This window comes from Meleagris gallopavo, chromosome 19 (assembly GCF_905368555.1).
Source record: "Meleagris gallopavo chromosome 19, MGAL_WU_HG_1.1, whole genome shotgun sequence".
NCBI lineage: Eukaryota > Metazoa > Chordata > Aves > Galliformes > Phasianidae > Meleagris > Meleagris gallopavo.
This window is the reverse complement of record NC_139422.1, coordinates 9,495,001-9,509,512: the sequence shown is the minus strand read 5'-3', so window position 1 is coordinate 9,509,512 and position 14,512 is coordinate 9,495,001. Positions and strand designations below refer to the sequence as shown.

General features: G+C 40.1%; 1 protein-coding gene across 4 annotated transcripts in view; it reads left to right on the top strand.

Moving 5' to 3' along the window:
* MAPKAP1 (MAPK associated protein 1) overlaps positions 1-14,512 on the top strand; it is an 83,741-nt gene that overhangs the window by 6,686 nt on the left and 62,543 nt on the right. For all 4 annotated transcript variants that reach the window (XM_085239385.1, XM_085239383.1, XM_085239387.1 and 1 more), the window contains exons 2-4: positions 485-808; positions 4,268-4,357; positions 8,752-8,900. In XM_085239385.1, coding sequence (XP_085095511.1) covers positions 550-808; positions 4,268-4,357; positions 8,752-8,900 — 498 coding nt within the window. In that variant the 5' untranslated portion in view covers positions 485-549. The remainder of the gene's footprint in view (positions 1-484; positions 809-4,267; positions 4,358-8,751; positions 8,901-14,512) is intronic.

The following is a 14,512-nucleotide window of genomic DNA, read 5'->3' as shown; positions in this document are numbered from 1 at the left end:
CCTTTTCTGATAAGCAGTGTGTTAGGAATTATGTGTAAACTACATTCTCAGTGCACTTTTAGAATGTCTGCATGCTGTACTCAGCTGTGTCTGCAGCCTAGTGGTCACATCGCCGCGGCCAGCCGGCCTCTGGCACGTGCGGTGCGGCAGGGAGACGTCCGCCCGCGGGCGGGAGGTATTTGCCTCGGGGCCTCTTGCTTTGAGGACAGCGAGGAATCCTTCAGGGACAGCAGGCCTACTTTCTGTAATGGAAATAGTCAGAAAACCAAGAACAGAACTCGGGCTGATGTGACCCACCATGAAACCACCGTCCTTTAAGTGGATCTCAGCAAACCATGTAACTTCAGGGAATTGGAACAGAACTGAAATAATTCGCTGTACGAAACTGAATCAGATTTTATGCATCCAAAATATGAACCTTCTTGGTCAATATTTGGTTGTTTCTTCGTTTGTTTTCTAAATGCTGTGTATGTCGTGTTTCTAGGTCCTGTGTCCATGAAACAAGATGGAGAGAAGATAGTATAGAGAAGTGGTGGTCTCGTGGGCAGAATGGCTTTCCTGGACAACCCAACAATTATACTTGCTCACATCCGGCAGTCACACGTGACCAGTGATGACACAGGGATGTGTGAAATGGTCCTGATAGATCATGATGTTGACCTAGAGAAGTTTAATCCCTCATCAACATGTGGAGATAGTGCTTCAGAATCACAGGGAAGCAATGGTGAGACTCAGGGCTATGTATATTCCCAATCAGTTGACATTACCTCAAGCTGGGACTTCGGAATTAGAAGACGATCCAACACAGGTAAGTGATGTTTGCAGCTGAAACAGTGTTAACCTTTTAAGCTCAGTTTCTGTTAGTATTACATGCATGGACAAATCATAGCATGACTAGTTAGCTATCTGCCAATTTTTCCCTTTTGTAATATACAGGCCCTCTTTGTAAAATACATATTGTGATTCAGATACTTTGGTGTGCTGTCAACTGAGTTTTAATTGCTGTTTTACTTAATCATGTGCAGAGGAGTGTTGAGGTAGTCAGCTTTACACGTTAAAACAAATTGTAAAGACATCAGGTCTAAATCCAAAGTACAGAGCAGCCTCTGGTATTTCTATTGTTACTGTCTGGAGGGGTGTTAACTTTTGAACAGGATGGTTCTTTTCTGAGAAAAATCTACCTAGCGATGCATCAAATCTGTGTTATGAAAGAGAATAGTGGAGTTTGTGAGGCAGTGAATGATCTGTCTATATTTTTTTATCTTCTGAAGTCTTATATCTAAGAAAAATCTTGAGCTAGGCTTTAAGTTAGCAAATTAGGAAGCTTAAGGATGTTTACCTTTTCAAAACAGGCTCTGTTTATCTTGAGTAGAAGACAACTGTCCCATTCATTGGTAGGTGTATTCAGTCTTCTACTTACACCCAAGGAACGCTCCAAACAAAAACTACAATTTCAAATATGTACGAAAAGGCTGATGTGGATGGTCAATATTGGTCTGTTTTTCTGTTACAGCCTATCCTATTTTTTCCAAATTATTTCTGAAGGTATAACACCACCTAGAGCTCAGAAAAAACATCTGTGTTCAGCCTGAAAGGTAAAATGGCAGTAAATATCTGGCAATACCTTTTACAAACCAGTTGTCAAAAGTTGTGGAAAGACGGAGTGCAGGTCTCTTTTAATTGAGTTATACTTGGAAATAAGCTGGTGATGTACCTGCCACTGACTCAGAGGCACGGTGTAAAGTCTGTTGTGCCAGACTGCCTGACGCTGTCCTTGAGGACTTGTTTAGCTCAGGTAAAGGTACAGTTTATGAGGAAGGAGAAGCAAAGTCTCAAGATTTACAGTATTACTCCATTTTTTAAATTATTTTTTTTTCTCAAGTAGATGAGGAAATAATCTGTATTTAAGTTATGGTTAGAAACCGTGAAAGTTTTCAGTTGGTAGCACATGCTAATATAAAGGTTAAGAAGTTCAGTGGGAAGCCAGTGTTCTGCCTTTTTTCATCAATACGCAAGTATGCAGATTTGGAGATGAGTGTTACGTGTGTCCCAGTGTTGAAGTTATCCCTTGGATTTGAAGGCGGTGCGCAGTGGAAGAGATGGGTTAGGGCACTGCACGTTGTGTTTGGGGAGAATGTAGGAGAATGTAGGTATCCTCTGCCAGTGAGATTTTCCTCCTTTTCGGCAGGAGCTGGCTGGGTCATGGGGGTCTCTGGCTCCAGGCTCTGTTCCAGTGCTGACGTAGCAGAGCCATACCCAAGAAAACAAGTGTGGTGGGGCTAGGCCTGTGCACGGTGTTATGTAAAGGGAAAAGCAAATTTCCCTGTCTGCTGGCTAGAAACAAAGGCTCCTGTAGCTGCTAGTAGTTAATGAGGCAACATCTGGTCAGTGGCCTTTCTCACACAGAAAGCTTTCAAACTAACCTGATTGTGAGGATAAAACTTAATAACTGGAACTTTTAATGTAAATACTGATAGTTCCGTCTAATTTGGAGTTGAATGGAAATTAACATTGTAGGATTGTTTTATAGCAACCGTAGATGGAAGGACTGGATGGAGTTAGTGCAGACAGTGGCTGTGTGGTGGCAGGCATGCTCTGACCCTGACTTCATACGCTGACCTCCCGCATCCTCCTGTGGGGGCACAGCAGGGCGGGCTGCCAGCACCCCGTGGGGCCACAGCGTCCTTGGGCAGGGCAGCACCCTCCCTGTGAGTCAGAATCCGCCTCTTTGATGAACTGGTGGCTGTGGCTACCACACACCATGGAAACACACGTTGTTCTTATTTCTGTTCTGTGTTTTCCTTATCTATTTTTTTGCATGCAAATCTTATGGATATTTTATGATGGTTCACTTAGGCTGAAAGGGTTTCAGGCGGTGATTTTGAACCTCAGTCTGGATAATGGTTAGAGGGGAAATAAAGGGGTTTCTTTCGGAATAAAATATCCACGCTGCAGCAGTGTTTTACACAGTATTTGAACTGATGACTGGGAGTATCACCTTCCTCGCTTCTCACACAGCTGCACGGAAGCATGTATGCCTTGGCCTCTTGTCTGTGGGAAATAGGCAGTGAAGTCTCTCTTTGTGTCTGTACCTTAAACTGCTTGCTGCGACTTCACAGTATTGGAAGTATTTAAATATTGTTTTCATCAGTTGCCAGGTTGAGAGTTGTTACGGGGGGAAAAAATCACTTTGGTGTCCATGGTTCTGTTCAAAGGCTAAATGTTAAAAATAGTAATAATAATAATAGTTGAAGGCATAGAAAATATTTATTAGCCTCTTTTTTAATTGGCGAAATGGCTCAGGATCTCAAATTATATCTAAAAATTGTCGGGGTAATTTAGTATTTCAGAATCCCTTCTAAAAACGCGTTTTAGCGAACGAATGAGCTCATACATCAAAATTGCTAATATTTCCAGCAACTCCTTCCGTGATCAGCACGCTTAGTCCTCCTTCCCAGCCCGATCTCCTCGCAGTGGCGTTGGTTGCTCTTGCAGTTGCTTTGGGCAGCAGCCCCAGCTCCAGCCGCGTCTCCAGGAGCCCCTGGCGCTCGGAGCGGTGACCCACAGCCCTGCCTGTGGGCGGCGCTGCTCCGCCCGACCCGAGGCTTTTCTTCAGGCCCTGTGTTGGAGATGGAGTCAAAACATACCTAAAGAAATATTGTATTCATTTTAAGGTTTGACTAATGTTGTGAAGATACAAATCATTTATTTTACTACCTATAAACTGTTTCAGCATACTGAAGAAAAAGCTATGCTAATTTATATAGCTTTGACATTTTATAATTTTCATGATTTTTAGATAAAGGATTTTATATTTAAAACTTTAATAGTCTAGTCTGAGTTCATTTATCTTTAATTTTTGAAACGGGTAGAGTAATTCATAACAGTAATTTTATTCCTGTAATGTAATATTCACTTCAGTTCATTTGTGCATTAAAATTCCTTTAAGACCGTTATTAATGATTTATATAATGAAATGTCATATTAATCACAGAAGTTTTCACATTTTATTATTCTCTTCCATGTTAATACTATCTTTATGATCTCTATTAATGTTTTATATCCTCTAATTTCAATTATAAATCAAGAACATTTTCATGTTTTTGTTGGTATTTGCTTTTCAGGGGTGCCACCTTTAAAATTTTATGACTTTTTCTCCTACATATGCAATATAAAACATCTTTATTCATATAAGGATAGTTAATTATGTCTTTGTTTATAGTAAACTTTCATTGACAAACTTATAGTTATAATATTTCTTTTCAAGCTCAGAGACTAGAACGTCTGCGGAAAGAGAGACAAAATCAAATAAAATGCAAAAACGTGCAGTGGAAAGACAGAAACACTTCTTACTCAGGTAAAAATAAAAGACCTTCTATCTTCCTACTGTTTTTGTTTCTGCTTTTGATCGTTATAGCATTTTCAGTTCATAATTTTCACTTCAGCTTTTGAAGCACAGGGGAAAATGCTGACCATTGCGTTGCCTGCCATTCTGCAGCTCTGCACAACCCATGGTGGGTTGGTGGGGGGACCACAGACCTCCCATTTCTTTTCACCTGTAACAGGGCGCTGCACATTGCTAACAAGGGCAAAACAGAGATCAGGTGTTTAAAACCTACTTGGTTGGTCTGAAATACGTGAAGTGGCTGTTCAGTATCTGTGCAATGTAAGTTATTGATGCAGTGTTGGGGATTTCTGTTGTAATGTCATTATCTTTTGTTGTCTCAGTGGGCAAGAAAAGGGAGTAGTAAGGCTCTCAGTATTATTGTGACACGCTTCAGTAACGGGACGTACTGTCTTTGCTGTATGGGCAGATGATTGGCAAGTGCCTGCATTCAAACTGCAGGATAGTTATCTCCATGTAAGTTATGGCTTTCCAGCTGTTTCCAGAGACATTTAGTGTGCAGAAATCTAAGAATTTCTTAGAAATGGACATCTAAGAACTTGTGATCATTTTTCTGGGTAAGGAGAAGTTGTATGTATGTATGTGATCTATTTAAAAAAAAGAACAATAAATGTTGCCCTAGTTTATTTCACCTTTTCTTGGGAAAAACCAGTGTCATTAATTTCTCCAAGAACGTTTGCTGCTTTGTTATTAATGTGAAGTAGTTCTGACTTGGATATTCTACACAGTTTGAACTGTAATGCTAGGAATGAAAAATAGCTCTGGCTGGTATCTATTCCTGTTGTATTTGACACACATTCAAACCACTGTGTGGTTTGTCATGCCTACTTTGTTCAAACTTGTGTATATCTTAATGAGTCCCCCATGTAATCTCCTTATTTTATTTTTTTGCCTAAATCTGTGCATCTTCCTGGCTGTTATTTGCAGAACCTTCTCCAGTTGTGTAATTCCTCTTTTAGAGGAGTGAACAAGGCTGCTCACATGAGCAACACAGTTGCACTAATCCTTAGTGCAGCGTTCAGCTATGTTTGATACCTCTATTAATGCATTCTAAAATGTTTTTGCCTTTCTACTTCTGTAAGCAGAGCAATATGTTTTAAAGTTTAATCTACCATAACTTCCAGCTCTTTGCTCAATATGTTTTTAGCATTTGATCAGTGATGACAGAGTTCTTTTTCCTTTTAATCCCTAGCTTATGCTGTTTGATATTGCTTTACACTACATTGCAATCAGATTCCAGTTTCCTGCTCTGCATTCTGTTTGTGTTTTTATTTGAATGGGCTCCACTGTGATGTTCTGTTCTGAGCCACCTTGCAGATAAACACGACTCATCAACCAGTGACGAGGAGGTGTCCTACGCTGCAGAACTCTGCTGGGTTTTACATTGGTACTGATCAGCCCCTCCTGGCTGCAGATCAAATTTAAATAAAAGATACATTATGTAGAAACTCCAGACGCTTGGCTTTGTCACTGGGATTCTTGGAGTTTCTTCACTTAATTGCATGAAGAGCAACATAGTAGAAAAAGACCAGGAAAAAGAGGAGCCCTGAAATATGTCGGCTGCATCTTCCTTTATGTCCTATATCCGCTCCGGTCCTTGCATTTAGCGTCATTGATAAATATGTACGAAAGCAGTAACCAAGGTGTAACTGCTCCCCATAGGAGGAATTTGGCTGTTCTTTTCTGCCTGTGTTTATCTGAGCTCTAGACAAAGTCAAGCTTGTGGCTGACACCCTGCTAGCTAAAAGGAGGCTGGAAGTTGCTGGTTCCTACTGCTTTAGTCTGATAACATCATCTCCATAGATAACCCATCACAGAGCAGCGTTCCTGTAAGAGGAAAATCTTGCAAGCATTTCCATTGTTCTGGGGGTGAATTTATAGCCATAATTTGAGGCATTCGATGAAAGATTATCCTTCGTTATTTCTTTTTTTTTTAATTACTATGTACAGAAATGAAAGTATACTAACCAGAATAAAAGGGTGTGAGAGAGAAGTATTTTTCTCTACGGCAATAAGAAATAAGAGTATTTCTTACTTGTTGTCTGTTTGCCCACTGTTGTGAAATGGGCTGCTTGCCTTGTCAAAGGAATGAGGTAGAGAGAAGGTTGTAGTGATTGCAAGACTGAGAGAAGAAACTGTCTGTGTTTGGAGCTGGTTAGGAGATCTGCAGATACAGAGGTGCCCCAGGAGAAGCTGCTGGCTGGAAGTAAAGTGTAACACAGCTGAGGTCTTTTTGTTTGGTTGTGCCACCAATTCACATCACCTTTATTGCAGCAGTACTTTTTCAGTAAAATGAAAATATCGTCTCCCCTCCATGCCATGTAGATAGAAATCACATAGAGCTGAAAAAAACACCGTGACACCAAGTAACAGCAAAGCTTACCTTCAGTTAAGAATTAAGAATTTCACAATTCAAGTTATCCAGTGTAAAAAATGAGGTCTTTTCCTCTGAATTTTCTCTTTGCATTTTAAAAAATGTTTTCTCCTAGTTTGAAGGGAATAATTGCAGGTCTCCCAGTTGTAGTCTGTAAGAAATTATTTTACAAAACACTTAATGAGAGAAGATGGTTTTTCAGAGTCGATCTTCTTTTAGGCTTTTTGCACAAATCTTTAGGTTTTCAAGTTGTTCTTCCATGAATCATGTTTTTTTGAAATTACAAAGATTTTTAGCAGTGGAAAATTGTGTCCTGCTCAGCTGAGTTTAGTTCCATAAATGTAGGTGTTATAGAACACGTGTTTTTTGAACTCTTCAGTCACCTGAGAAATTTGACTTGTGTGAAACCCCGTACAGAACTCGAAGCAAAATGGGCATCGCTCTAACAAATGTGGAGTCATTCTTGAAATTTTCTTTCTCTACATCTGCACAAAGGAAACAGCAAACAAATCATCTTAACATTTCCCTAGAGACAAAACTTAAAGATACAATGCTTGCTTTTCCACTTGAGCCATTAAAGCTATTATTTTGAATTCCAGGGCACAGAGTACTTTCCAAATGACTGAGAATTGTCAATTAGTGATACTCTAGCATAATTGTAATTGAGATTGTTTTTCCTAATGAGGTAAACTTGTTACAAAAAGAGAATATCTAAAGGTGTTCAAGATGGCACGTTTAAGAAGGATTTAATCTTTTTTTTATTATTAATCAAAGTTCTTCACAAGACTGCTGGGTATCTGCTAGTATTGGTGTTTAGCACCTTTGCCACTGTCTGAATTTTCAGGCTGCTAAAAATAAACTGTGCTTCTGAGTAGCTATAATTTGACATGTTTTAATTTCACAGCTTAAGAAATGAATCAACTCTCTGCAGATTGTGTCCCTAGTCAGTCTGCCTCAGGAGCTTTGTCATTCCTTTGGAGGAGCAGCGCGTAAATCTTTCAGATGTGAGAGAATCCAAAAGTGTGAATGCAGAGCAGAGTCAGTGCAGGAGAACTGGTGCTGATTCTCAGGTAGTGATTGATTGAGTTTGGGGCACTTTGTTCCTGGAGCAGATGTGGAGAAAGCTTGTCCAGATTCAGTCACAGTTTCTCGCAGATGAGACCCGTTGGTACTAATATGCTAAAACACCCCAGGCTCTGTCCTGGTTTTGTGATGTCCTTGTAGTGCAAGGAGCTCTGTATTTAAAAAAATATTTGTTTATTTTTAAATATGCCTATAACTGTTGCGTTAAACCATTGCCAGTAATTCAACTGTGCAATCCCTTCATTTGAGAAGAAGGGACTTTATGAGACCTCACAGGTTCCACAAAGTACTCATTAACTTTTACCACCTTTTGATTCAGAAAGTTTCACTGTTTTGTTTGTTAAATTGCCCAGATTCTTTGTGTGGAACTCTGCTTGCACTTTAAGAGGAGCCTTACCTTGAGAAGCAAAATCCAAAGAAATGATTCTTTTTCATTAGATGTAGTCCCAGCCTCCAGCTGACAGCGTAGTGACATTAAAGTACAGCAATGGGAGAGCCTAATATCAGTGTTACAAACTTAGTTTGAAGTGCTGTTGCATCCTCTGTTGTAGATGGAGCAGTAGTTCTTCACATGGAAAAAACAGGCAAGCAGAAAGACCAGAACTGCTTAACTCTGGGACTTTATTTTTATCTTCCCCCAAGTGGATCTTGTGATGATGTGATCCACGGTGTGAGAAGAATGCATCTCCTGCTCAGCCAGGTGTTAGTGCTGTGCAAACTTCTTGTGTTTTTGTATCTTTGTGTTGTAGAAGTGCTGGATTTGAACACTTTTTGTTTTATGCACTTCATATTGTTCCCTCTCTCTCACATAATGCCATCTTTTTGTGGCCATCAGTAGACTCTGTATATCTCCTAATACGAATGCTGTCATCTCTATTCTGATCTACAGCAGAGGAGCTGAGCTCACTATTTGAAAAAAAGAATTTCAGAGTAAGATCTCCCTGTTCTGGGAAGCAGTCGATTCTGTCTGTGCGACTTGAGCAGTGTCCACTACAGCTGAATAACCCCTTCAATGAGTACTCAAAATTTGATGGCAAGGTAAGTCAAACCAACATTTTTCTTATATCCAAGTGGTCCCTGATCTGAAGGTGATGGGCTGTAGCAGTTCTTGCCTGTATTTACTTATTCAAACGTTAATTTGCAGTTGTTACTTCATGAAATCTCAGTTTGGCAAATATTTACATTCACTTCCAACAGTCAAACATAGCGGAAGTAAAAATCAAATCAGTACTTCTTTAAGGGCAAGTACTTCTTTATAGTTCAGTGGTGTCCCAGCCCTGTTGCTTTAACACCCACGCCTCAGGTGGGCTCCCTGCTGCAGTTCTTCTCAGAAACTTGAAGAACTTAAGTGTTTCCTTCCCGCTTTGATAATCCCAACTACTTTTTACCATATTGGTATGAATTATAGTTGACTGTAATTAACATCTTAATTTTCATATTTGTCCGATATATTTAGCAGGAGATTGTTCCGTTTGAAGGATATTGTATTGCACAAATTAGTTTCAGATATTAATGAAATGCATCAGTGTTACTCAATCGTGATGTGTAGTGTTTGACATGAACCAGCTTGCTTGTGATTTAGAAATCAGAATACCTATTGAAGTCTCCAAAATAACTGAATTGACACTTTGCTAGTCTAAAAACAAGCTATATTTGTTATAAGAGTGCTATTTGTTTTATCCAAGTTTTTCAATAGCGTGCTTATGAAATTTATCCTCTGCACTTCCATATGTGTTACCATCTGAGGTGGAGAAGAAACACGGATCTCGTTAGTGTCTGACTCTACGTGTGTCCATTTTGTTGTGTCTTCAGAACTGTAAAATCAAACCGTCCAAATTTTTACATTATTTTTAATGAAATTCTGCAAGTCTTGTATTTCTTTTCATTGATAATAGATAAGCAGTATTTTTCAGATAGATACAATTCTTTCAGGGAATAGCACATGACTTATTTACATAATTAGCAGAGCCACGTATCTCCTGGGGAAATAGTACATAATTGGGGAGAGGCAGGAGGGATAAGGAGGGGCCAGGGGCCTAATTAAACATGTCTTTAAGAAAACCTACTTAATTACGTATTTACTCAGGAGATCGCAGTGACTCTGAAATCTTTAAGGTTATAGCTAGGCCTTTGTTTCGGTCGTCTGTTTTTTTTAATAGATGGGTATTTGAGTATTGTAATGTGTTTTCAGCTGACTGAGTAACACCTGTGATTCACTGGGAAACCTCCAGGAAAGCTGTTTGCTGTTGTGTGTGAGCTTTGTTTGCTTCTGTACTCATCTGAATTGTGTGCAGAATGGTTTTACCTGACAGTAATTCAGCTCCCAACTGACCTGAAGTGGTATAAAACCATTTTATCCTGGGTCTTCCCCCTCTGCATCTGATGTATTATTTTAAGCTAATCAGTTAAATATTAGAAAATATTGTGCACCATAACATCAACGAAGCCAATTTATTAAAATGCTTACATCTTGCAGGCGTTTTCTGCCAGATTTAGAGTTCTTTTCATAACCACTTCTGCAATTTTATGAAATAATAAAATTTTAGAGCACTCTAATTTCTTCCTGTTCTGATCAGTTCATTAATTACCAAAAAAGTAGAGAATATGGCTTGTGAAATGCAACTCCATTCCAAGCATTCTAATCAGCTCAAGAGTTCAGGTGAGTCTTGTCACAGAGTTCTATAGGACGGACTTGTGGCTTTTGTGCGCTTTGTAAAACTTCAGTTCTTAGCCAGAAGATGCACTTAGTAACTATTCTTACCTGCGTCTTCGAGTTCTTCCTTTATGAAGTTAATGTAAACCTAACCTCCACAGCTGCTTGCATGGTTAATGAATCTTGTGGGATATACCTCTTGCTTAATAAACCTCACAAACTCTTGCAAAGAACATTGTATGAAAAGTAGCCTTTACTTATTATTAGGTTGTCATTGCAGAGAAGATTACTTGAAGGCTTAAGAAATCAGTGGTCAAATTGGTTTTCTTTATCTGCACGCAAACTACATTATCATACATTTTATACATAAGTTCTGGTATGTTGCAGTTTACAAGATTTGAAAAATCCTATTTTCGTTGCTTACTGTTCCAACTTGCTGACGACTGATAGGTTGGGAAAGTAGGACTGACTGTAAGAGAGACTTGAAAGCTGTAGCCAGGCACCAAAAATGAAACACCAGCAGCATCGTAATCGCTCGTTTCAGTGACACAGCTGTGAGATCCACAACATTCAGCTTACCCAAAAAGAGAGGTTGATGACTGTTGATTTTTAGGGATAAAGCTTTGTTGCAGAATCAAGACCTTAATTCCTCTGTTCCCTTATTTCTAAATGTGGGAAATGAGGGTAGTATTGTTTGCTGCCTTTCGCTAATTGTTGTAAAAGTATGTGTTTTTATTGAATAGAAATTCAGGGTGTATCTTTTCAGATCATGAGTGTGGCTTGCATGAGTTGCTGGAAAATAGGGTGATGAGACCTCTCTGAGATATTAATCTGAAAGAATACAGATTTGGTACTATATTAATGTCAAGGCTATTCAACCGTATGTCTGTTCCTACTGGTAAGAAAAGCACTAGCAGGATGTGTTTAGTTACTGGGATAGAAGGAAATCAGGCAAGAATCAATTATTCAGCTTCACAGGAACCTGAATGAATAACTCTTGCTATGGCCTCTGCGTACAATTCCTGTTGAAGTAATCTTTGAAGCCATTCCACATCCATTCTTCTTCCAAGTCTGCTGCCTTTAAGAAATTCTCATCACTGAAGTGTCTTGTCAATTCAATTTGAGATGCCTGTCACCACATGGCTGCTCTTACATCCCTAGAAGAATGCTGCCAAGCACCAAAGTGCTAAAGGACAGTCAAAAAGAAATGCTAAAGATATGCAAAATAGTTAAAGGAGAAAGTTGGAAGAAAAGAAGGGGTCTTTGAGTCCCAGGCAAAGTTGATGTGCAAGGCCAAATACTAGCTGAAAATCAAGGTCTAAGGAACTCTTCTAGTTTATCTGTCTGACCTTATGGGGCCCTTGTAGGTTTACTTGACATGGAAAGAGGTTTGGCTGAACAGATGCTAAAAATCCTATTGCAAGGAATGGTATCTCTGCACAGCATCGTGAGTTGGTTTCTTTGTGGGTAATTTTGGTGATGTGTTAAAAATCAAACAATTTTTCTTACAGCAACTGTTTCAAAAATGACGCTGTAGCAAGCATGGGGGAAGGGATAATTCATGAGTGCTAATTGCTTGGCTGTTAATTTTCATAAGTGTTGATAGAAGCAGTTCCTTAAATTAAACTTTGTTTAAAATGTATCAAGGGAAATATTCCGCAATGTCGGGCCTGAAGTGAAAATTAATATGAATGCTGTGGCAATTAACACGTACTGGTTAATAGCTTTTAGCAGCATTTTGGGATGATAGTCCTTAAATACATTTTTGCATGCTGCTCTTGTTTCAGTCTGTTTGCGTGCATTTCTGGATAATCACGAACAAATGTTTTCTGTGATCTCCAGAATTAGTTTCTCTCAAAGAAAGTAGATAAAGAACTTAGGAAAGAAGTAATAACGCCGTAATTAATATGGATAATATTTAGAATAATCCAGGATTAAAATCTGTGTGAACTATTTTCTATTTAAATATTTTGCCCCTACACAGAATTTTCTTCCTCTGAAATGTTTGCAGTTTTTTTAAAGCATTTGCTAGTCGTGCCAGTGCTAGTGGTTTCCACACCACCTGCACGCCATGAAATTGTTGCAATAGAGGCGTCTGCCACGTTGTTATTTCTTAAGCTTTCAGAGTGTTTAGGTGAGCTGGGCCTCATCCTGCTGCCCACGGCCCCAGCCTGGCGTGGCCCTGGGGAGGTGGGCACACCAGGACGGGCACAGGGGCTGGCTGCTGCCAGCTGAGCTGCTTTCAGAGCTGCTCTGGGGCTGGTTGGCACCTGAGAGCCGTGCCGGGAGCAGGCGACTGTGTCACGTTTTCCCCTCGGGGTGCTGCAACATGGTGTAAAATTTGTCACCCAGCCAGGTAGGGGGTGCTGGCCCTGGTGACAGCGAGCATCGTGGCTTGGTGCTGTGGCCCCAGCAAGCCAGGCTTTTGTAATCGTGCCTGCACATCTGCTGTGCAGAGCAACACCCGTCGTGCTTCTGTGAAGATGGAGATCCTTAACTGAAAAATTAACGCTTTCTAATATAGATTTTCTTTCAGAATACGTGATTAGTCATGCTACTAGTTGATTGTATTTACACAGAACGCCTCTACATTAGGAATGCCAGGATTGTTCTTGATTTGTCAAAGCCAGAATGGTTCTTATGCCACTTACCTGCCCTGCCGACATGGGACGCTGGGCTGGGTAGGGCTGAGCCCTGCACTGAGAGCAATTCATGCCAGGAGGTCACAGCTTACAGGCCTTGGGTTTCCGTACAGTACTTAAAATAGACCAAGTTCTGCTGTTGCTTAATTTAATAGAGTTCAGAAAGCGTTGTATTATTTCATACGGAAGAGCCACTGAACAGGAGGTGGGGAGACGCTGTGTAACAGCATTGGAGCAGCCCTGAGCACAGCTGTGCCTCCTGCAGGCCCAGCGCCCTGCCAGCCCCAGGGAGTGCTGGCGTTCTGCTGCCAGCTCTGCTGGGGAGCATCGCTTTTATCTCCCAATTCCAGGCATCTCACTCGCACTAAAAAATGTTTTTCTGGCCTTATGGAGATTAATTTTATGTGGATTTGGTTTGATTAACCTCTGTCTCTGGGGCGCATTCAATTTGCTTATCCCTCTTCTGTACCTCGCTTCCATCTTCTGCTGCTGTTGATTGCAGGTGCCCTTACCTAGGCAACGTTCCTGCCCTGCAAAGAAATCCCATGTGGAAAATGGGTCTGGTTTTGTTTGTGTCTCGATGCAGTCGAACTGACAGCAGTGAACCCGTGGCCCCACTGGGATGGCACTTCGCAGAGCACTTTGGTTTTGGGGGCACTCTGGTGACAGGGCAGTTTGTCGATATCGCCGCGCTTCCTCTTAGACTCTAAATAAAATGAAAGTAAGTTTTGAAGGCCTGCAAAGTATGCTACCATGTAACAAAGAATTAAATTGATTTGTTATGTGTGCATTTAGCTACAATTCATTTTAATTGTCCTTATGAAGTTAAAAAGTATTAGTGTCAGATAAAGATTCATCACCATAGCATGATTTAAAGCTGGTGCTATAGAAAGCAGGCATGTGTTCTGGCAGATGTTTATATAAGGCACTGTCTCTTCTGACAGCAGTTAAAAAGTATGGTTGTAGTAATCAAATTGTGGTGCAGCATCTCAGAGGCTAGAACCAGATTGAATTAAAATAGATATAAGATTTATGAATGGCAATAGCTGTGATAAAATTTCACTACCTTCTTTAATGGAAAGGACCTTTACACAGTACAAGAATAAGATTTTAAATCGTGCTTTCCAATTCTGTGGTTTTTGGTTTTCTTTTTTTTTTCCTTCTCTTGGAACAACATCAATTACAGAGGAAGAGTAAATGTATGTTTTTCACAGATATTGTGCTATGTTTTTAGGGCTTCATAAATATTACTCTATGATGAATATGGGGCATTTTGATTTCAGTCCTCGTCTTTCTACTACTTCCATATTTCCATAGGAATTTCTGTATTTGCGTCTCAGAAAGGGATTATATTG